Here is a 23,889-nt window from a genome sequence, read left to right on the forward strand (position 1 = left end):
CTGATATTGTGCTGTTTATTATCATGTTTATTATCATGACTTCAAAGTGTTCAGTGTGGTCCTAACGTCTTTGTTTTTAATCCCCTCTGTGAAAAAGAGGTTTAAGATGCTTCCCAGCAGCTGTCGTTGTGAAGACTTTATGAGGGAATTCATGGGACGGGAATGTGGAGTGAGGTGAATGTGGGCGAGGCTCAGGAATCTAACACCACAAACACACGTCTGTTCATCTGATGAATTCACTGCACTTTAATATGTGATACAAACACACACAGGAAGTAGTGTGTGGACGTTTAAACACAGCAGGAAACACTTTGGAAAACCGCCGTGACTCAAGCTGCAGTCGACCATTCTACAGTGTGTACGATTAGAACGCCACACGTTAACGAGCATGTGATCACTGATGACTGGAAACATTGGGATTTATCAGAGCGAGACTAAAACCTTTGCGAAAACATGTGATGTTCAGGAACCATGTGACTCATTCAGAGCTGAGTTATCGACTCGTTAACTCATTATTTTATTAACCTGATTCAAAATGTCATCGACGCTGACCCTGAAATTGTCAGCATGTCATGATCAGGGCGTGGTGGGTTAACTTCATTTATTCTGTGGTGCTGTGTGTGAAATGAAGGTCATAGGTTCTATACCCACAAGTTTTCTTTTCCATTGGGTTTTTAATTGCTTCTATGAGGACTACCTTTTCACCATATTTCCCTGATTTGTGTCTTTTCAGTTTGAACGTGATGAGAGGGTGCTCCCTCCTGTTGACACTCAGGTGTGCCTCATCCCCTCATGACCTTCACTCACTGTTAAAGCAGTGCTCGGACACGGTGTGGCTGCTGGTGAACTGTCCTCACTTTCCCACGGTTTGTTCCCTCAGTCTTTGGGTTTGATTTCCTGTGAGGACTTTATTGACGGATGCTAATGATTTGTGCTTTGTCTTGTTCTGAGTTTCTACTTTTCTAGGATTTGTTCTGAACTTTGTTGAACCTTTAGAGATATCAGACATTTAACAGAGGAAGTAGTCATAGAGTCCAGTGATGTAGAAACTGAAGGTTTTTGAACCAGAGAGTAAAAATCAAGGAAATTTGTTAAAACTCACAGAACACTAAAACTATGACTCAATCCCAGCGTGTATGTGTGTATCCAAGCGAGTGTATCTACGGAGTGTTGGAGAGCCCTCGTCCCCTGACCTTAATGTCGTGCTCCAGGCTCCTGACCATCTCTCCGTCCACTTGTCCGGTCTGAGCCACGCGGATGCTGCGGCGCTCGGCCTTACGGAGGCGGTAGTGCAGGATGCGACACGTCTTATTGGCCTGTTCCAGCTGCCGCCGCAGATCCTGTAGCTGGAAAACCTCGTCCTCCTGGAACATGTCGCACATCTCCAGCATCTCGCAGCGAAGCTCTTCCACCTCATCCTGAGGACAAAACAATTTAAAAACATGTTCAACAATCATTAAACTCCCAAAATTAACTCCCTTCTAACACTTCTAACACATGCCCTGACTTTATATCATCAGATGATGTATAGAACGTGTACGTATAACGTGTATAATACCGTTTGATCGTAAAACCACTGTAGGCAGTACTCTTTCCTCCTGTAGGGGGCGCCTACAGACTAAAGATTCTTCTTCTACTGTTCAGCTTCAGAATAAGAACAGAAAGCCGCCATCTTTTCTATGGTTAGTCACAGTGATCGTTGTTATTTTTGTAACGTACACTTTAGTCGTAGCATACATGTGGAACAGACTAATTATTTGTAACAAACAGTGTTGTCTTAACTAACATTTGTTTTTGTTGTAACTGTTTTTTTTTTGCATTTCATGCATAACAGACTCTTTATTCGTAACGACCATTTTTGTCATACTGGACATTTTTATTATTTTATTGTCTTCAACAGACATATTTCGTCATTACAGACTATTTTTAATGTACACTTCACTTTTTCCATAAAGTAATGTTTTTTGTTTTTTGTCGTAACAGACAATTTTGCTGTAACATGCAATTTTATTGTTTCAGATAATTCTTTCATAATAGACATTTTGTTGGTAACAGATTTTTTTTGTCACAGACATTTTTCACTTTGAAACACAAAGCTTGTCAAACATTGAGCTGAACATCACATATTCTGTTGAATGATTTTTACTTTATTAGCCTATATAAAGTATATAGATGATTATAAAGTTAATGAATCATTGTCATTATTAAGACTAATCTTTGTGATTCTGTCCACATTTAGAATAAAATGGCCGTGTTTGGCCCTTAAACGACACACAGTTTATTTAATAATGTTTGACGTGTGTGAGGTGAATAATACAGTTTGTAGAAGTAAGTTTAGCACCGTAAAGAGGATCAAGTCAATTTAAACAGTGCTGGGATTAGTCGACTATAAACTAGACTAAAAATAAAGAGTTGACTGAAATACGACTAAAACTGAATTAGATTATAAACACGTGTATTTGTTGTTTATTGGGGTGTTTCAGGGTAAAGTACAAAGTGTTTAGGTGAGTGTTGATTTGTGATTGTTGCTTTAAGCTTCTTCACAGGCAGTGACGTCACTAATGAAGACTGACATCGACTTTGAAAAATCGGCTCTGGAGGTCAGAGGTCACCACAGCATCGGTTCACACATGATAACAGAGAAGAAAAGACTCCAATCTTACTCTAAAGGTACAAAAGAGATAAAAAAAAATCTATATCATGTAATGTCTGGGGCTCCATAAAAATGTAATCATTGACACATTAAAGGCTTTAAGACATTATTCTAGCACGTGTCTGTGCTGTTGTGTGATCTAACCAGAAAGAAAAACGAAATTTACAACTAGAGCATGTCATGTGCATAGTCACCAACAGGAGGTGCTGTAAAACCAGATCATAGAGCTGAATGTAGGGATTTGTTGATTTTTTTTCTAAACTGATCCCAAAGTCTAATCACGTGCTCCTTATCCCATTTTAATTTCCTAAAGGATTTACTGAAACATGTCAGATACTTTATTCAGTTAGACAGTTCAAAGATGAATAAACAAATTATAACGCTGGTAAAAACATAACATCTGTGACAAAGCTCACATGAGATTGTGCTGCACAATCATGCTGGAAAGACTTCAAGCCAAAAGAGACTTCAAAATAATAATAATAATAATAATAATTATAATAATAATAACAACTTCTGTTGGTACAAGAAGCTGTGAAACAACATCTCCTAATTCTGAGCTTTTTCTTCAGTAATATTTTGTAAAACCCAATAATGATCTCAGTTTTTAGTAAAACTGAGATCATTATTGATCTCAGTGACTTCTGTAAAGCAGCACATTTGCCCTGAGGATACTTTTTATTATCTTATTACTGGATTATTGAGGCTTACTTTCAGGTACTCGTTTTCTGATCGCAGATCCTCGACCTCCCGGACCAGGTCCTCTGGAGTCTCCCCCATCATGAGCTCCAGAAAAGCTCCGGAGGTGTTAAAGAGGCTGAGCGCGGCCCCAGCAGCGTCCTGTTGGTGCGCTTTTACGCACGGCGCACCGTACGCTCCGCTGTCCGTCCAGCTCCAGCTCACATCATGGTCGCCCTTGTTGATGTCCGAGGTGCAGTCGGATATTTCCGAGCTGCTGTCGGACAGTTTCCCGGACAAACACCCGGAGTCTTTGCTCAGGTCCTCTGACGCGTTGCTGGCGTCGGAGAGTTTCCTCTGAGTCCTGAGGTTCTCTGAGGACGCACTGATGGAACTTCTACCTGCTTTGTTCAGATGATCTGACTGTGATTCCTCTTTGTGCTGCTGATTCTGATTCTGATTCTTTCTCTGAGTCTGAACCACTACCTGCTGCTGCTGAGCTTTGGTTTGTTTCTGATTGCGAGGAGCAGACTTTACGCTTTTATCTCCGTCCTTATTCATCCTCTTCTCCTCATTTACCAAACACAAATCAAACTGTGTGACTAAAATGAACTAAAAACGTTTAGATGAATGAGTCCAAACAGCTTTAGGTTCATCCTGTGAGTGTGACTGAGCTCCTCCAGGAACTGACTGGATATTTGGCACAGCGCGCACCACACACAATAGCAGAGAATCTGACTCACCAATACTCACATCAGCTCTGACGTCCGTTCTCTTTACAAAATAAAAGTAATTATAAGTAAGAAGAGCAGCAATTTTACCTAATAGATGGTACAAAATATGATACTTTGCTTCAATAAACATAATAAAATGTAAATATTGTGGTGGAGTACATTATAAATTGAAATATTGCCACTCTTCACACTTTTGTAATATCTAAAATTTAAATATTAAAATATTGTCATAATATAATATTCAACAACAACAACAAAACGTATTCAAACAAAACAAAAAAAACAAAAACGTTTGAAACTATTTTATAAGAAAGGGTTAATTTGAGTCATGAGGACTGAAATAAGAAAACTAAATCTGCTGTCAAAAATAACACTAAATAAATCACATGTAGTCAGACCTTCCACATAAATTTTGGAAATTTTAAAAGCTTTTTAATCACCTAATGTGTTTAGGTAAGTGTCAATGTCGTATATGAGGATTTGACTGCATAATGTTTAATAAAATGTGGGTCATCGTGCAATGTTTGCATGAATATTATGATAAAAATAAAAATAGAAATACTTATAATTCTTATACAGGACTATAATATAACTAAAATAGGGCAGAAAATAAATGTGAATAGATTTAGATTCTCTCTAAAGATTAAAAAAAATAGCAGTCATGGCCAGACAGTCACTCCACATGATATTTGGACACTTTTATTCAAAGAATAAATGACAGAAGTCATTTAGTTAGTAACATATAAAATTTAAAAATCAAAGTGAGCACACATACACTGTTACTACATATTTTGTATCTTTTTATGCATTTAAACCTTCTTTTTTTTTTTTACTAAAAGAAATGCAGTTGGACAGAATAATTAGGTGTCACGTCAATGACCCATGAACTTATACTGAAATGGTGTATAAATTACTTTTGAATTAGATAAGGTATAGGATATTAATTTATTGGGGAAATGTTGGTTGTTAAAGCACATCATATATGATATTGATGGAGTTATTGTTATCATCATCACCGTTTTTATTATTATTATTATTATTATTATTATTATTATTATTATTATTATTATTATTATTATTATTATTATTATTATTATTATAAGGGCTAATAGTAAAACACAAAAGGGAAAATAAGGTAATTTTGTGTTGAATCATAAAAAGACAAAACAGCTTCGGGGTTGATTTGTTGGGGAGCTTCCTGTTCGCTCCTGATTGGCTGAAGAAGCTGTCAATCAGAATGTCCTTGCCGCCTACTTCCGCCCAGCCTCAGACATCTCGGCTTGTTTATGTTGTCAAAGGAGACATTTTGACACCAGCGCACAGGTAAACCACATTAAACCGACATTTAAATGTTTTTACACGCTGTGCTTCGGACTCAGCGTGTCTCTGCTCGTCTGTGCCCGGTTTAAAGTCAATTAGCTTGGATGCTAACGGCTAGGTAGCTTCTCGGGTGACGAACGGTGAGAGCCGAAAGAGGCCGAACCGAAAAATACAAACAATATCTAAAATCCGGAGTGTCACACACTTTGCTTCAGAAACACACAATGCTTTATTTAAGATAAACTACACCAGAAAAATAATACTATAATAGCCTATGAATAATGACAATTTTAACTTTCCTCTTTGTTTTAGGGGGAATCTAATGAAGCGCCTTTTAACACTAACACACACACACACACACACACACACACACACAGGTCATATTTTAGAAAAACAGCATTTAATTATCATAATTTATTTACGTTTTCAATAAAGAGAGTAAAGAAAATGAGAGAACAAGTGATTCTCCTTTTGTTCAGGTATTGTATAATTTAAAAAATATTTTACAATGTGAAACTGATTTTTGAAATCTGTATTGTTGTGTTAAATTACTTTTATTATTGTGTTTTTATTGTAAAATGTCCTTGGGTGGCTTTTTAAATACAATTAATTATTATGATTATTATATTTATGAGTAATATTGATCATAGTGGTGTATACAATAACATATGTATTATATATATATATATTATTATTATTATATTCATTGTAGTCAGACAAAAATATTCCTATAGTTTCTCTTGTTTAATGAAAGTTACTGTTTAGTGTAAAGAAGTAAAAGTAGATTTCTGCGGATTTTTCTATTATTTACAAAACGTTTAACGTTCAACAGTGATTTGTCTTCCGGGATTAGAAGCCACAATCAAAAAAAATATATATATTTTTTAATTATTTTAACAAACTTCAATATGGTATTAATGTGCACTTAAATATATGTTTATTTTATGAAATCACAGTTGATCACAAAAGTTGTTGTGGAATTAAATTTTGCATGTTCTGTTATTTGCAATGCCTTTTTTTTTCATAAAGAGAAACAAAAAAATTGTCAAAAAGATAATTTTAAAGAAACATAGAAGAACTAGCTGGTCAAATAATGAATTAATAAAAACCAAACCCTGAAGTAACCTAAACCTAAAATATTTATTACCGTTTTATAAAAAAGTATTTTCCATTAAAATGCTTGTGAGTCTGTGGGTCCCATCCCGTCAGTTATTCTTAGGGGTTTTCTGTGTTGATTAATTTAAGTAATTTATTTAGTTTTTCTTCTAAAGTTGAAGTACAGATGTGTATCGTACTTTAGGCTCAGTCTGGTAACTCTAGTATTGCTTTAGTATCTCGTCCTTTGTCTTTGTGTGTAATTAAACACACACTACTATAACTGTGTGTGTTTCAGGCGTCTGGGATGTTCGGGTCGTTGAGTCGAAAGCAACATGATCGAGTGACGCACGTGTGTGACGTTTTGTGCTCAGCATGAACAGCGAGGAGGAGTTTTACGACGCGGAGACGGGTGAGTAGTGACGAAGCTTGTGTGCACTTGTATTTATCCTCATTTAATTAACACTCTTACCTAAATATGTATGTTTTCATATTTCTTTTTTTTTGTTTAGTGTTTGTTCTTTATCTGTAATTTTTCTTGAGTTTTTGTAGGAAAGTAATTTCTCTCTGGGATCAACAAAATATATCTGATTCTGATTACATTAAAGCTGTGTGTGATCAGTACGTCACCTACTGGTCAGAGTATGTAATTACTAGATGTGTCAGATTTAAAAGCTTTTTTGAAAGACTATAAATGTGCTAAAATTCTTCATCTCAATAAAATGTATTTCTAGTAGGGATGTAACGATTCACTCAACTCCCGATACGATTTGATTCACGATTTATTTTACAAAATGAGACTGTAGACAAATGATGACTGAAAAATATTCATTTTTTTCTTCGAAAATAAAAATACTGTACCATTTTCTTTTATCTTTCATTGATAAACTATGCAAAACAATGCAATTTAATAAAAAAAAATCCTGAATGAAATAAATAAAGAAATAGCACAAATGAGGAAGAAGCTTATTCATTTAAATTCTGGCTCTACAGTAAGCTATGCAAAACTACGTAATAGTTCCTTTTCTTTTTAAAAGTGCAGCTGAAAATGAGGCTCAATGAGTCTGTTTTTTCACACAGACTACTAGTTTGATGTAAAGCTGTCCTTACATAGTGACAGCTTTAGCAAATATGACAAAAAAGTCACTTTTACAAGAATTGCAGACTGCACCTTTAACATTTGGACAAATAAATAATATAAATAAACAAACTATGGCTTTCATTCTCTCGTATTGTGATTCAGTATTGATTGAGTATTGATGTGAACCGTGACACCTTTGAATCAATTTTTAACTGCCTCACGATTAATCTTTACATCCCTAATTTCTAGTATAAAAAACAACAACTTGATTGTTTACTTTTACTAAAAAGAAAAGTCATGTCTGTTGTTCTTTGATGTTCTTTGGCTTTAAAAAAATCTGATGTTGATCAAACAACATATTGTGCAGCTGCAGGAGGAACACTAGCTATTAACATCACTGAGATGTGCATCAACACCTCTTTGTAAACAGCATCATTATATGGGACCTATATATCATTGTTTTTTTACATTATTCCCTCCCTATGACAGTTCACTGCAATAATTATTCTGTATATCATTAGAAGATGTAGTTTACACTCAGTTGTGTTTAAAAAAACCAAAACAATACATCATATACCAGGAAACTGTTATAATTTGAGAAATACTGTTAATTATATATTTATTCACACCATCCAGCAGCACTACTGGTTAGTATCCATTCGTTCATCCATTTTCAGACCTGCTTGTTCCCAATTTTCAGGGTCCTGGGGGTCTGCTGGTGCCTATCTCTGGCTAACATTGGGCGCTAGGTAGGCGTACAGCCTGGACAGGGCGCCAGTCCATCGCAGGGCAACACAGACAGACACCCACTCACACACACATTCACTCCTACTCCACTCAACCTATCAGTCATGTTTTTATATTGTGGGAGTACCCGGAGGATAATAGTTATTATATGATAACTTATTTGTTTTAGACCACATGCTGTGCACAAACTTATCATTAATGAGAATAAATCACTGCTTACAGAACACAGATTATCTCTAAATATCTACTGTGTTGCAATCTACAGTAAGCTATTATTAGTTTGCTGGAAAGTTCTTGTGTCATTTTATACTGTATATGTTTTTATTTCTGTTTACTTTTTAATCAAATAGGTTTTTGTTATGTCATCGTTCTTGGTTCTGGATATTTCAGTGTCGTTTTATGTTGTGTGTGATGATAAAGTGGTGACCTCATCTCCTCAGGTCTGGAGTCAGACGACTCGTGTGAGGTGAGCTTCAAAGACGCTCTGGTCTTTGACAACAAACACGTGAGCGATGGCAGCTCAGCGCACGAGAACGGAGTGTGGCAGCGCAGGTGAGACGACCTCGCGGGAAAATGTCAATTCAAATGAAATTGAATGAAATGCTGAAGCTGTTAAATGTGTAAAAAGCACTTTGTTGTTATTGTGAGAAATGTTTTGCACTCCAAGAAGTTCAGTCACACATGCAACTGTACTGCAATTTTTAAACTACTAATCAATCTACCAGAAGCCACGCCTCTACGTTTGTGCACACGCATTGCAAAACATATCAAAATCGCATAACTACAAAAACTACACGTTTATTGTTAGAGTGCCATAACTTTTGATTAAAACATGTTTATTACCTGTCCATGAGAAAAGTCGCCAAATCCTGGTCCGTTCAGAATCCTTTTAAAAGCAGCAAGCCCCTCCCCCTTTGAAAAACAGCTCCCAGATAAATTCTGTTGCTGTCACTAAGATGTTTACCCACAAGCTTTGTACCCAGACGTCTCTTTTCTTTTTTAGTAGAAGCTTTAGACGTTGGCAATCATGGAATGGGTAACTTTGGAGTTTTACAGCGTTCCTCCATGATGCTGTGCTGCTCAGAGTGATCCCTGTTTGAGACGCGAGGTCTCGTTTCCATGCACAGTTCACTTTGACTGACAGCCCTCGCTACAGGAAGTGGAAGCCTATTGGCTGGGTGCACTCTGCGCTCATTTCCATTTGTATAGGGGTCTATAGGATGAAGGAGGGACTTAATGTTTATACATTAATGTCTATGAATGACCACCAGCAGTAGACCATAGTAAAAGACTTGTTTTATGAATTTCAAAAGAATCATACATAAACATAGATTTCTCAGAAACTCTAGATATCAGCTTTAAGTTGTTGGAAACCTGAAAACCAGAAACACATTCTCAAAATCTAATGTATCAATACGTTCTTAAAATGTTAAGTTTTACTAAAAGTTCAGTGATGTAATGTGACGACATCCAGCTACGTAACAAAATAAAAATAGGCTGAGTGAATTTACTACCACCAGAAACTTTAGGTCCTAATAATAAATAGTTTTGTCATTTAAAGTATGAACTTAAATCCAAACACTTTTGAAATGTTTCTATTAAACCTTGTGTGAGCACAGTGCTGGTGTATGTGAAGCCTTCTATTATTCTGAGCAAACAAGTCATAGTGGCACTATTTTCTATAAACACATTCAAATACCAAGTTCATATGTAGAATATTCACATACATAGCCATGACTGTGTCACTTTGTTAAATGCTGAGGTAAGTAACAGTTGGTTGTCTTTGTGTAACACATGATATCTGCTGTAAAACTAAATAAGGTTTTACTTGTTTTTAATGGTTTTTATACTGAACTTGATCTTGGTTTTTGGTGGAAATACTTTTCTTACTCATTTATTTTCTATTTTTAAAAAGGGACACTTATTTCATCATACAGACAGCTAACACTTTTACCAATAGCCAAACAAAGACTGATTTTAAAATTTGTAAGTGCCTGTGTTATCTGCTGATTAATAAAAGTTGGAAATTCCAGATAATTTCACATCCTGTCATGTTAATATTTGGTTTGAAATTTTGAAAAGAAAAGATAAATTAGATTAAAAAGTGATGGGAGAACCTTTACTCCCAGACTTTGGTTTAAATATGTGGCGTGTCTCGTTTTAGGATCATTTGTCAGATACTCTCGGTCTGTTTCTTGTTTGTTTCACACTGTTTTCCTGGAGCAGTTGTGTGAGTCGTGTTGTTTGTACACCCCGAGGGCCGAGCAAACCCCGCCCACATCCTCACATAGCCTCTGGTCCCCCTCTCTGCAGGGGTCCACCGAACAGGTTTTTCCTGTTATCTTTCTCCTGTCTGAGCGTGTGCTCATGCATATTTCTGCACAACCACGTCGGTCTTTGGGTTCAAGGATCACGCCAGCGTTTGCACGTGTACCTAACAGACGCTTCAAAGTTCATCAGTAGATTCAATTTACGTTTGATTTTTAAAATTAAATCATCCAAATGTGTTCCAGGAAGTCGCTGCCTGCCGATATGATTTCCAGAAACAACTTCAGCATGTGGGGAGTGCTGAAGAAATGCATCGGCATGGTGAGTCTGTTTCCTCTAGTCTGGTATCATCTCTGGATGTTTGCTTTAACTCATCATGCTTTTATAGTTTAATCTATTTCAGTCTTTTAATTCATATTTTTCCTGATCAGTTTCATTCATCAATCTCTCTTTAATGTCAAACAGTGACAGGAATTTTTATTAATTCTCTTTCATTTGATTTGCACAGAATAGATTATAATAGACTTTAAGACTTTTAACAGCAGTTCAACTGTTAGTTTATCATTAATTTTGTCTGTTTTAGTCTTTTTTTTAAACTTATATTCTCATTAATTTGAGTTTTATTCTGTAGTTAAACCTTTAATCAAGTTTTAACAAATACAGCGTCTGGAGTTTTTTTACTCTCTCTTTAAACCGGAGGCAACTTTTTTCACAGCAGGGCCACAAAAATGTGTTTGTTTGATCAGCGGGTCACATGATCAACATTCATGTCAGCATTTAGAATAATGAGCGACCTGAGCATTAATACAGGAAAGAACAAAGAATTTTTATAGTAATTTTGTGTGTTTTTCTGTCATTCTGTGTTTCTGTTGTCATGCTTGTTGTGAGGCATTTTGTGCATTTATGTTGTCATTTAGTGTATTTTTCCTGTAAAATACATGTGTATGTGTGCTGTCATTTTGCATTTTTTGAAGTATTTTTTGTGTATTTCTGTTGTCATTTTGCTTGTTTGTTTGTACTGTAAAGTCATTTTTTTGTTATTTCTGTCTTTTGGTGTACTTTTGTTGTCATTTTCTGTAATTTTGTATATTTTTCTGAGTCATTTTGTGTATTTCTGTTGTTGTTTTGTTAATTTTTGTAGTAGTTTTGTGTGTTTTTGGAGTATTTTTTGTGTTTTTTTAATTTTGTCTTTTACTGTATTTTCCTGCAATGTTGTAATTCTTCGTGTTTTTAATATATTCTTGATCTTGCTTTGTGTATTTTTTTCGTCATTTTGTACATTTACTTTGGGGACCGCATAAAATTAGAATGAGGGCCGAATGCGGCCCCTGGGCCTCCAGTTGCCTATATTAGATTTAAACCTTGCTCGCTTCAACCAACAGTTTTTTACCTTTTTTTTCTTTATTTTAGTCTCTTTTGGTTCATTTTATTACTAATTCAGCTTTTAATCAAACTTGTAATCAACCTCAGATTAAAAATATATATATTTTAAACCATATTTTCTTTAATGTTTGTTCTGATTATTTTTATTTATTATTTTTACTGACCAAGGTTTTAATCAAACTTCTATTAAAACAATTAACACTGAAAATCATTCATATTTTTTAAAACAGTAATTGTTTAATTTGAAACAGAAAGCTGACTCACCGCATACTGTTGGATTATTGATGGAGAAAACTCTATATTCCTCTTATTTAGCTCATTTAAATAACTGTCATTTGATGTGTGTTTTAGTTGTTAATGCAGTGAATGAGTCAGAGCTCATTTGTCGACAGTAAACAAAATGTGTCATTTCTCTTTGTAAATGTGTATCAGTGAATACAGTATGTAAGTAGGCAAGAGTGCAAAGATAGTAAAGTGTTGCCTAATGTGTTTATTGTGTATATTTAATGTGTGTGGTTCCTTCAGTCAAAGTGTTTGTTATAAATTAACTGTTTTGTAAAGTTAATGCTGAACAAAGTGAGAACTTGAATATTAATGGGGTGTAAAATCATCATCATCATTTATTCTGGTGTTACAGGAGCTTTCTAAAATTGCGATGCCGGTCGTGTTCAACGAGCCGCTGAGTTTCCTCCAGAGACTCTCAGAGTACATGGAACACACACACCTGATCCACAAAGCCTGCAGCATGTCCGACTCCATCGACCGCATGCAGGTAATAATACGTCCTGTTCCAGCTCTGGTGTGAGTAAATACAAACATACTCATAATATACTTATACTTATACTTATAATTCAGTATGCATGCACAAAATCCTTTTTTAAACACTCCTTCATACTTTAACTTTAAAGCACTTTTCATGCATAAGAAAGCAGCCCAAAGTGCTTCGCATAAAAACTAAAAAGCTGAATATTCCTGCACACACACACACACACACACACTGTGGAAACACTGAGGGTTTGCTGCCTCACATTAGACTAAATAAAATGAGATAAACACTGAAAGAAGAGCAAGAGAAAAGGATTAAAAAATATTAATGTTAGTATTAGTTAGATGAGGAAATAAAATGATGTACAGTAACTCACTGTACTCAGCCCTTAAGAAATAATTAAATCAAATTAAAATCATAAATTATAATGTCATTGCTAATGCACTTGTGTTGTGGTTTCCGTGGAGACTGACCTCATTGGTGGGATGCTGCTTTCACTTCATTACTACCATTAAAAGTGTTGGTGTGTGTAATAGAAGTGTGTGTAACATAATAAACACTGCACAGGAAGGTGTTTCCTTTTTTTTCTTTGATTTATCATTTGTATTTTGTGCTGAAACTATAAAGTAATACAACATTTTATTATAAATTCTGTTTCGTTTAAATGCGTCAGTCAGCTTTACTTTACTATTATTATGGTTAAAGTGGCCACTGACCTCTGGAGACTGCTTTTTAATTTTTTTCAGAGTCCTCAGATCAGCTGTGAAGTATTTTCTAAATGCATTGTGGGAAATTGGATTTAAACCAGTCACTCTGCATTCACAGGGACATGCACTTTACCTTGTTACCCACAGGATGGCGCTGCAGGCTGAAAATGTGTAGAAATGTCGCTCAATTTAAAATAAAGAAGTTGTAACTTTTTATGATTTAATGTATTACGTTGTAATGAATTTATTCTTCAAAAGCTCTTACTTTGAAAGTCTGCGTGTTTCCTGCAGGTTGTCGCTGCCTTCGCCGTGTCGGCCGTAGCATCTCAGTGGGAGAGGACTGGAAAACCTTTTAACCCTTTACTGGGGGAAACGTTTGAGCTCACAAGGTACGTTAGAACGGATCTCACCACAAGGGTCAGGGCCTCCTATCAGTGGGTCGTCGTGGAAACAATCTGCTTTTATGCATCAGAATGAGAAGTGTCGGTGTTTTGTTTCTACACACTGATACAACACTCACAAATCAATCAATACAAAAACATGCAACCACAAGGTGAAAAGCACACACACCTTACAATTATACGATAATCCTTCTTCTGAGTGTTAATTGTGAATGCTTTTGTTTTGAAAGGGAGGACGAGGGTTACAGACTGATCTCAGAGCAGGTGAGCCACCACCCCCCCATCAGCGCCTTCCACGCTCAGTCTCTGAAGCAGGAGTTTGAGTTCCACGGATCCATTTACCCAAAACTCAAGTTCTGGGGCAAAAGTATGGAGGCGGAGCCTAAAGGTACCATGACGCTGGAGTTAATAAAGTGAGTAGAAGGACCAATATTAGTTAGTTATTGGATAGAAAGTCATACTGTAAAGAACCTTAGGATCGTGAGTAACGGGGAGAGGGTCGCCAGATTTCTGAACAATTTGAGCCCATTTTTGCTTATTTTTATTTTTTTTCTGCAACTCCACCAAACTCACCATATTTTAACCTATTTTCATCACTTTTTCTTGCCATATTTTTGCTCCTTTTAATGTATTTTGCTGCATTTCTGACACTTCTGCATCATATTTCAATGTCTTTTCTGGACATTTTTTCCTCTTTCCAGACGTGTTCTTTTATTTCTAAAGGTAATAAGATTAAGACATTAATTCATATTTACAACACTGACATGTTTGGACCCACTATTAAATACATTTGACAAAGTTTACATACAAAATAAAATAAAAATAATAATAAGGGGACATTTACATACTCCTACATTTTATATGCGTTTGAGAAACTACTAGTACAGTCCCCGTCGGAAGTATGTATTCATATAGTGGGAGGAGCTTAAGTAGAGTTGTTAATTATGTCCAAATGAGTATGTGTTTGAAGGTTGGATGTACATAGAGGTGTACATACTCTGTACTCTGTAGTATTATAAAGGGTTTATTTGTGGGTGTTAAATAAAATAGTGTGTGATTTATCTGGTTTAATTCTATGAGACATGAACATGATAAATGTGTTTTTTGTTTTTACTTATTTTTATATTTGTTTTTGTTTGGTGTATTTATCTGTAATGTATGTTTTTGTGTGTTTTTGGAGCCTTTTTGTATATTTTTGTGCATTTCTATTGTTGATCTGTGTGCTTTTTGGATAAATATTGTTCAGTTTTTTTGTGTTATTCTATTCATTTAGTATATTTTTATTATATATTGAGACGCTGATAACCAAACTCCATAGCCATTGTAGGACCAATCAGAACAAAGTAACAAAACTACACAAAACAAAACATAAAGCTCCAAACTACAAGAGTCATTAAATTAAAGTATTACTGTATCTACAATTCAGCTGTTTTTTTAAAAAACAAAAATCATTGTTTACCTTCAAACCGAGTGGTCAGAGTTTAACTTCCATACACGGCACCACAGAGAATCTACAGTTTATCAGATGAAGTATTGAACGGGTTGAGGTCAATACTGACTATAGTGAAACAGTGCGTTAGTGAACAATTACACAGACAGTTATATGGTTTATACAATTGGAAACTTGTCTGTAAAAGACTCATCAGTGGGTGATGGTTTCAATGATCTATTCAGAGAGCTCTATGTTTGAGATGCTAATGATAGCATGATACAGAGATGGAGACGGAGGAGGAAGTGGACTCTGTTGAGTCTGTGACCTGCGATTTTAACAAAGTTTGGGATCACGGGAATAATTTTAAATAACCGTTTTTATTTATTTATTCAGTTTATTTCCGACATGGTTGCATTCACAGAAGTTATGTTATTCCTTTTTTTTTTTTTTTTTTGTTTTGTTTTGTTTTGTTTTGTCCATGCCGAAAAAGGAGACGAGAGAAGCAGTTTGCTTATCCAAGTCCCGTCCCCTGTTTTGAACAGAAAATTTACATCAAACCATGAAATATTAACTTAAATAACTTTTATCAGTACAAAAATGTTTTTAATATTGACCTTCTTTTCTTTTTAAACCCAAACAAACTGTGACACAGTGACGTCATGAACCTGGAACCAGAAGTAGCGCGCTCAATACAGAGAGGGTCGTAATCTTAACATGAATGTTATGAACACCAAATCACTCCAAAATAACAGATACACACACTCGGGATATTTGGAAGCCATTGACTAAGTTTCAGGTCGAACTCATTCCGTGTCGGGGAGATATTCGCTTCACATTCACACACACACACACACAGACCTTTGCTGCTTTATAGATAGATGATTATTAACACAAGAAAGCAGCAAAGTGTTCTGAATAAAACTAAGGTTTGCACAACATAAAATGAAGCCTTTTTAATGAACAGAAATAAATAAAATGCCTGATGATTAAAACAGATGATGTAATGTTAATGTGTGCGTTCTGCTGCAGACATAAGGAAGTGTACACGTGGACCAACCCCATGTGCTGCGTACACAACATCATCCTGGGAAAGCTGTGGTTAGAACAGTATGGAGCTGTGGAGATTATCAACCACAGGTAGAGTAAAGTTACCTGTTTATCATTTAGAGTAGTGTCACATTCATCCAACCGTGGATTCATCCAACCCACCCAATGAGGGATGAAAGAAGAGGAAAATATTTATTTTTAAACATTAAGAGGATGTTTTTATTGTTTTATTTTGGAGGAATTCTGTGTTGTTACAGTGTAATGTGATGCTTAAAGTTAGTGGTGACAGAGGTTAACTGGTGTTAGCTGGTTGTGCTACAAAGTCAGTCATTGAATAAAATGGACACCACATTTTCCAAAACACCAGTGAAAACCTGACATGTTCATTGATTTTTAATACAAGAATTACACAAAATACTGACAATTATTCCTCCTTTATTGTAAAATATCATTAAATTAACATCAACCACGTCTTTAGTGCTGACATTAGTCTGTTAACCCTCTAAGGATAGCAATAGTAATCAGAATCAGAAATACTTTCATATTCCCAGGGGGAAACTATAGGGTTTGTCTGAACCTGAACTAGTATTTTTTCTCATTCTGGTTCCATTTTTTGGAGCATCTTAAAATAATTAATATCCCTAGAATCCTAGTTAAAGATGTTAAAATTGTGTTATAAATAGGAAAATACAAAAATTTGAAATGTTTTTTCATTATATTTAGTAAATAAACACACAAAACACATTGATCATAAATGTCTGACTGTAGAAAATTAAACAAGACATTTGTAAACACTCCTGTAGCGATTTGAACAATTTATCTGCTTTACTTTTGGATAAATGATCATTTTAATGAACAGAGTGCAGAAGTTCATCCTCTAAGGGTTAATTACATTGAAACAGCAAGTTTTATGATTAATGTTCTAATGTTTTAGTTTCTACTGCTGATCATTCCTCACTTTTAAATCAGGCTGTGTGCGTGTGTGCGTGTGTGTGTGTGTGTGTGTGTGTGTGTGTGTGTGTGTGTGTGTGTGTGTGTGTGTGTGTGTGTGTGTGTGTGTGTGTGTGTGTGTGTGTGTGTGTGTGTGTGTGTGTGTGTGTGTGTGTGTGTGTTTCTCAGCACTGGAGACAAGTGTGTGTTGAACTTCAAACCATGTGGAATGTTTGGGAAGGAGCTTCATAAAGTAGAAGGTTGCATCCTGGACAAAAGGTGAGAAAGACAAGGCAACACGACCTTTCCTTTCTGCAGGTGTCACACGGTCATGAAATTCCTGGAAAAAAACATTTTCCAGACTTGAAAAGTCATGGAATAATTTAACGGTTTTGGAAATAAAGCCTATTTAATTTTGATGTTTAAATTATTATGGGATGTGAACCCTAACACCTTGTGTTGTACATCACTTTTAATGTGTCTGTAAAATTGAATTATAATATTATAAATAAACATGGTCGCACTTAGTTAGATATTGTTTAATGTTACATTCAATTGTTGATGCATCGTTATTTAAAAGAAATATGGGTGTCACTCTATGATGCTATGATAGAGAAGTGGTGGCCAAAACCAGGGTTGTGGTCAATTACATTTTTCAATTACAATTATGATCCATGTTCAATTACAAATTAATTATATTTGCGATAACCAGCATTTTTTTCAATTACAAATAAATTAGAATTATTTTTTTTTCCCTGAAAATCAATTACAATTACATTCTCAGTTACTAAAGTTCAATTACAATTTGACTAACTTTTTTCATGTAGCGTTGTATTGATTGTATGCAGTTTGTGTAAGTATGTGTACAATGTTGTTTTAGCATATTTACATTTATATTTTAGTGCATTTATTATTATATCTTATGTAAAAGTCCAACTAGGGACAGAAGTTAGAATTTAGCTATAAACTCTTTATACAAAACATCAGTAACATTTATAATATAGTTATTCTGTAGAATTGTATCGTTCCTATTTTTAAAAAAACCCATTATATTCCAATTCTAACTCTTCTAGATAGTGGGGAAAATGTATATGAAACATATTTCATAATTGTTTACTGCATACGTGTAAGCCATAGACCTGTTTTGCATTTAATTAAATTGTAATCGACAGCTTTTAGTTCATTTCATGGTAATTACAATTACAAAGTCCATTATCTGAACTCAATTACAATTAAATTACGATTACAATGGCGACAGACTTTTTAGAATTACAGTTTGGATCATAATGACGGCATAATTGTAGTTAATTAGCAATTACACGAGAATTATATTTGAGAATTATAATTGACCCCTAACCCTGGACACAGCGTGAACTTCCTGTTCCACTGTTCTACGAACCATGGAACACTGTTACACTAGAACACTGGAAAGGAACTCTAATGGTCGTGAATAGATTAACGATTCAGAACTAAGTCATGGAAATTTGGTAAAATATTTTGAAAAATCTTTGAAAAATTGTTTTGAAAAAAGTGTGTTTCTAACCGTCCTCAGTAAGAAGAAGAGACGAGTGATCTATGGAAAGTGGACAGAGTGCATGTACAGCGTGGAACCCAAGGTCTACGACGCCTTCAGGAAGTCAGAGAAGAAGTCTGGAGGCGACGCTAAGAAGCCTAAACAGGTGGGAGGGGCCTGGGTGGTGGAGGGGCGGGGCTTTTCTTCTGTTCCTCAGTGTGACTTGTTCTCATTTCTGCTGAACTTCTCCTTTCACTATAACGTCTGGTGGCTTTAGTGAAGGTAAGGTGACAGCGTACGTTGTATCTGTAGTGTTTCTGCTGCTCAGACTGTAGTGGATGATTAGATCATTGCCAGCACTAATCCATACGTTTACTTTGGAATGACATGCATCGTTGCTTGATGTTCAACCTGTGGCTCTGTGGATCACGTGTATGCACATCTGTCAGCCTGAGCTCCTGCCCCGCCCCCTGAGACTCACACTCCTGTGTGTGTGTGTGTGTGTGTAGGAACAACAGAGCTGTGAAGGCGACGATGCAGATGAAATGCCGGACGTTCAGGAAACGGTGACTGTGATACCAGGAAGTGCCTTGTTATGGAGAATAACGCCACGGCCGACACACTCAGCTCAGGTCAGCATCACCATGTGAAATAGATATAAATTAAGCCTAACCCCAGGGTTTGGTCAAATATCTCTCAGTATGAGTGCAGCTCTGTGATTGGTCAGAATCTGGTGCAGACATGAAATACGTCTCCTCTGATCCAAGTGATGATTAAATAAATGAACACTTTGTTGAATAAATTCAGTTTAAATCCAACACAAAACTCTCTTACTTGTTTATTTTGATTCATTGATAAACCACACCTCCATCTACTGCACTCCATTTCTTCATTGTAATCATTTTATAAAGGTTCTTCCTAATATATATATTTTTATTTTATTTTACTTGTAATTTCATGTATTGTTTTGAAAGCACCTGCATTGTTCATTAAAACCTAGTTTAGTCCCTTGTTTTAAGTTAAATAACGTAATGCACACGTTTCATTATTTATAAATTTGCCTCTTAATTTTTGCTTCCGCATCAATTTTTGACCTTTTTATAAACACTCAGCGGCTGCACATGAACTTTTTCGAAAGACAAAAATGACTTATTGATGTTTCTTCCTGTATCCTGTGTGTATCAACGTTTTTCTTTCATATATCGGCTGATTTATCGTTATTAGGCAATTTATTGGCTTTTTAAGGTCCCAAATATTGGCATCAGCCCCAAAAATTCCTAATAACTTGGGCTTTACTAGATGCTGTATTTTAAAGGTGTTGTTGTATTTGAATGTATTATTATAGGTTAACTGTCCCCGTCATGTGTCGTAGATGTATAACTTTACCAGCTTTGCCATGACGCTGAACGAGCTGGAGCCTGGTGCTGAGCGACTGTTGGCCCCCACTGACAGTAGGCTGAGGCCGGACATCCGCGCCATGGAGAACGGAGACATAGGTGATACACGTAGTTCACATGTTAGCCCCTCCCACTAAACAGTCTGACTGAATATCTTATCTATTTATTTATTTATATATATTTTGTGGAGCTCTCTGTAACAAACTCTACGTCTGTGTTTGTCAGACTTGTCCAGCAGAGAGAAGGAGAGGTTGGAGGAGAAACAGAGAGCTGCTCGTAGGGAACGCTCCAAGGACGAGGAAGAGTGGACCCCCAGGTGAGTGAGAGCAGACGTTCCTTCCTGTGTTAGACGTTAACCTCCAGCTTTATCAGAACATCAGGTTTAATGATAGAGGTTCAGTTGGTAACGTTCATCAGAACTCAGATAGAAAGAACTGGTTTTCTTGAAGCAAAATCTAATAATAATCCCATGGACTCCTCCTGAGAATCACTATAATATCCTAGCGATCTGCAGAGTTCAGCTGACTGCAGGCTGTGAGACATCAAAAGAAGGTACAACACTGTTATCCATAAATAAAAAAGGATTAAATAAAAAGAATAATTAAAAATAAACCCATGAGAAACATCAAAGAAAGAAGGCGGAGCTAATGTAAAATCCTGCCCAACAAATCAACCATTGAACATGGCTGCTCCATTTCATGGACTTCCAGGAATCAAAGACTTAAAGTCCTAGTGGTGATAAAATGAGTTAATTTCAATAGAAAATAGAGAATCCAACGATCATTTTGATTTATGACGTGTATGTTTAAATGTTTGTAGTATGAGAAAAATGTAAATAAAGCCAACATTTCTGAGTGCTGTAAAATCAGCTTTGGTTTTTACCGTAGTGTGATGTCATAGGTGAGACACGCTATAAGTTCCCATTCAGAGCTGTGATTGGTCTGTTTCTGGTATCCATGGTTACGTCTGGTCCTCCACAGTCTGAAAATGTTAGTCTGAACTGGAAGTGAAACACAGTAAAAAACCTAGGAAAGGATTAAAGCATGGCTTCATTTACAACCATCGTTGGGTTCTTTATTTTTTATTCAAATGAACTTCATTTATCACCACTAGGACTTTAAATGTCTTAAAGATCATTAACACTAATAAGACTAAAAATCTAAAGAGCTTTAAATGATTGGAGTGGGAACAAAATGTAACATTTAACTAAAGTGTAAAAATAATGATTTACGTTGGAGCAGAACAATAAACACACTTTCAATAGCTGACTTTTTATCACAGATTGTAAACAATGTTTGGTTATTTTTTATATTTTTACCTGCTGGACTTTCATGTTTGTTTTTTATGCAGGTGATTCGTTTAATGTTATTGATTTATTATGAAAAATATTATATGTTCCCTGTTAGTTCAATAAATGTGAAAATGTGTTATTTGTCAGAATTATTTGGAACCAATGGACACTGTGTGTGGTGATGAGTTTAATGTAGTTATTGATTTATGGTTTCCTCAGGTGGTTCCATCAGGGCTCCAGCCCTCACACGGGGGCCGAGGACTGGCTCTACAGCGGGGGATACTTCGACAGGAACTACTCACACTGTCCCGACATTTATTGACGGCGTCTGATAGGATCACTTTAACTCTCTTAGAATCTGTGACTTTGTGATGAGCAGAGGCTCGTTGTTACCGTGGTAACCTGTGACTTTGTGATGAGCAGAGGCTTGTTGTTACCGTGGTTACCTGAGGAGGAACGTCTTTAAACTTCCTGGAGGGAACGCTGCTGTAGGTCAGGTAAACTGTAAACTCACCTGGAGAGAAGATCACATGATGGCTTCAGCCAATCGAACGTGACATCATGGTTACACACACACACACACACACACACACACACTGTGTCCCACAGGAGCTCACATTTAAAGTTTCATTCAATTTACAACCACAGAAATCTGCTCATCTGTGAAAAAAAAACATCTCAGAGGACGTTGAACACAGCAGCAGGATTCAAACTACAGACCAGGAAACTTCAACGTTTCACAAAGACACAAACCACTACATTTATTACATTTATTATTCTCGGAAGAAAAACTACAGTCAGTAAAAATCAGCCGTTAACAAAGAGACCAAACTAAAGTTCACATTTAAACCTGAATACAAACAACTTTGTTCTTTATTTTATGATTTAAAGCTCAAAAGTTAAAGATTACTGACGTCTGATGTTCATCTGAAAAATAAAATAAACAGAGGTTTGACTCGTTTTGTCACATCAATAAAATAATAATAATAATATCAGAGACTCAAAGATATTCAACAATAAGAGGAAGCAGGAAATAGTCTAAACAAACAAACTTTGGTTTAATTTCTCACTGAAAATCATTTTTTAATGAGATTTAATTTGTTTTTGTTTACCTTCCTTCCCCTTATTATTATTATTATCTAATTACATACATTAATATGTTCTGATAATCAAAAATTTGTGACATTTGACAAATAAAAGTCAGAACAAACTAAATTATGTCAAAATATGAAAAACAAATATGACTGAATCATTAATTATTTACCACTTCATTTAATTCATTTATTATGCATATGTTTTTGTTTTTTTTATTTAGTTGGGTTTTTTGTTTTGTTTGGATTCCATTCATTTTTACACATTTATTTTCTATTCAGATTAATTTCTTTTTTAAATTCAGGGATTTTTAAAGTTTTTCCACATTTTATTTATGAATTAGTTTGACTTAACGCTGCCTCGATTCATACAAATTACCATTTGTCTTTTATTTGTTTGATAATGTACTTTTTGTTTTGAAATTCTGACTTCAGAAAAATATTTACACTTTATATTGAAGATTTATCGCTACAAATCTTAATATGTTTTTATAATTTGACATTTTTCTCCCCTAAAATGTGAATTTTCTGATTTTTGTTTTTCTCATTTCTTCAGATTTTTTGTTTCCTCATCAGTTAATTTTATTACGTCTGTAAGTTTCTAATCAAACGGACTCTTTAATTAAATAGTTGGACTATCTGCGCAGTATTGATTTAATTCAGGATTAAAATGAAATCTAAATAAAAGATGAAGTATTGTGTCTCTGATCGTTCTCTGTAAATGAGTTAAAGTTTCTAAATTCTTAGATTTGAACATGAAACACGTCTAAAGTGGTTTGAAACCTGCTGTGAAGCTAAATCTGATCCTCACTCACTCTCCACCAATCAGACGTCAGAACTCAATGTCTTTCTCTGCTCTGAGCACTACATTAACGTGCACATCCACACGTCCTCCTCGTCTCCGTGACTCCGCCCTCAAAGCACTTGTTGACGCGTGTGAAAATGTTTACATGTTTGTTTTCTGTCCTTTGTTCACACTCGGCCTCCTGCAAACAGAGCGTATTTAAGAAATAAATTATGGATTGAACCACGACCACAGCCTCCATCTCATTATTTGCTTTTTGTTTCACGTCATCAGTGTTTTTAACAGATAAGTAACGTGTGTACAGCCTCTTACAGGTGCCTTGATCAACCGTTGTGCTGCCACTATGTGGGAGGGAGGGTGGACGGTGGGCCAAAGAAAGCATTGAAACATTGATTTGTACAGTAAGGGATGAATTTTTTTTTTTTTTGGATATGACCATAGACCCTAAATGACCCTAAAAACTATTTCATATATGATGAGCACACTTAAACTGGGGTTAAAATGCACTAAGGCATAAACAATTAGAAAATTTTGAAAAACATCCAAAATC

General features: G+C 35.5%; 2 protein-coding genes across 3 annotated transcripts in view; one reads left to right on the top strand and one right to left on the bottom strand.

The window, feature by feature from the left end:
• The window catches only part of LOC114466504 (uncharacterized), a 17,223-nt gene extending 13,331 nt beyond the window's left edge, over positions 1–3,892 (bottom strand). The window contains exons 1-2 of the mRNA XM_028451971.1: positions 3,365–3,892; positions 1,194–1,418 (exon numbers count right to left, since the gene is read on the bottom strand). Of these exons, the coding sequence (XP_028307772.1) occupies positions 1,194–1,418; positions 3,365–3,892 (753 nt within the window). The remainder of the gene's footprint in view (positions 1–1,193; positions 1,419–3,364) is intronic.
• Positions 3,893–5,285: 1,393 nt separating this feature from the next.
• On the top strand, positions 5,286–22,187 carry LOC114467383 (oxysterol-binding protein-related protein 2-like). 2 transcript variants are annotated; one of them, XM_028453618.1, is made up of 15 exons: positions 5,286–5,388; positions 6,779–6,892; positions 8,749–8,860; positions 10,822–10,897; positions 12,597–12,731; positions 13,724–13,821; positions 13,905–13,985; positions 14,064–14,246; positions 16,295–16,402; positions 17,432–17,521; positions 18,795–18,921; positions 19,265–19,387; positions 20,128–20,251; positions 20,378–20,468; positions 21,663–22,187. In XM_028453618.1, the coding sequence occupies exons 2-15, from the start codon at positions 6,856–6,858 to the stop codon at positions 21,763–21,765; spliced, it is 1,488 nt and encodes a 495-aa protein (XP_028309419.1). In that variant the 5' UTR covers positions 5,286–5,388; positions 6,779–6,855; the 3' UTR covers positions 21,766–22,187. The 2 variants fall into 2 exon arrangements, with proteins under 2 accessions (XP_028309419.1, XP_028309421.1); XM_028453620.1 differs by lacking the exon at positions 13,905–13,985.
• The last annotated feature ends 1,702 nt before the right edge of the window (positions 22,188–23,889 follow it).

This window comes from Gouania willdenowi, chromosome 7 (genome assembly GCF_900634775.1).
Source record: "Gouania willdenowi chromosome 7, fGouWil2.1, whole genome shotgun sequence".
NCBI classification, from domain to species: domain Eukaryota; kingdom Metazoa; phylum Chordata; class Actinopteri; order Blenniiformes; family Gobiesocidae; genus Gouania; species Gouania willdenowi.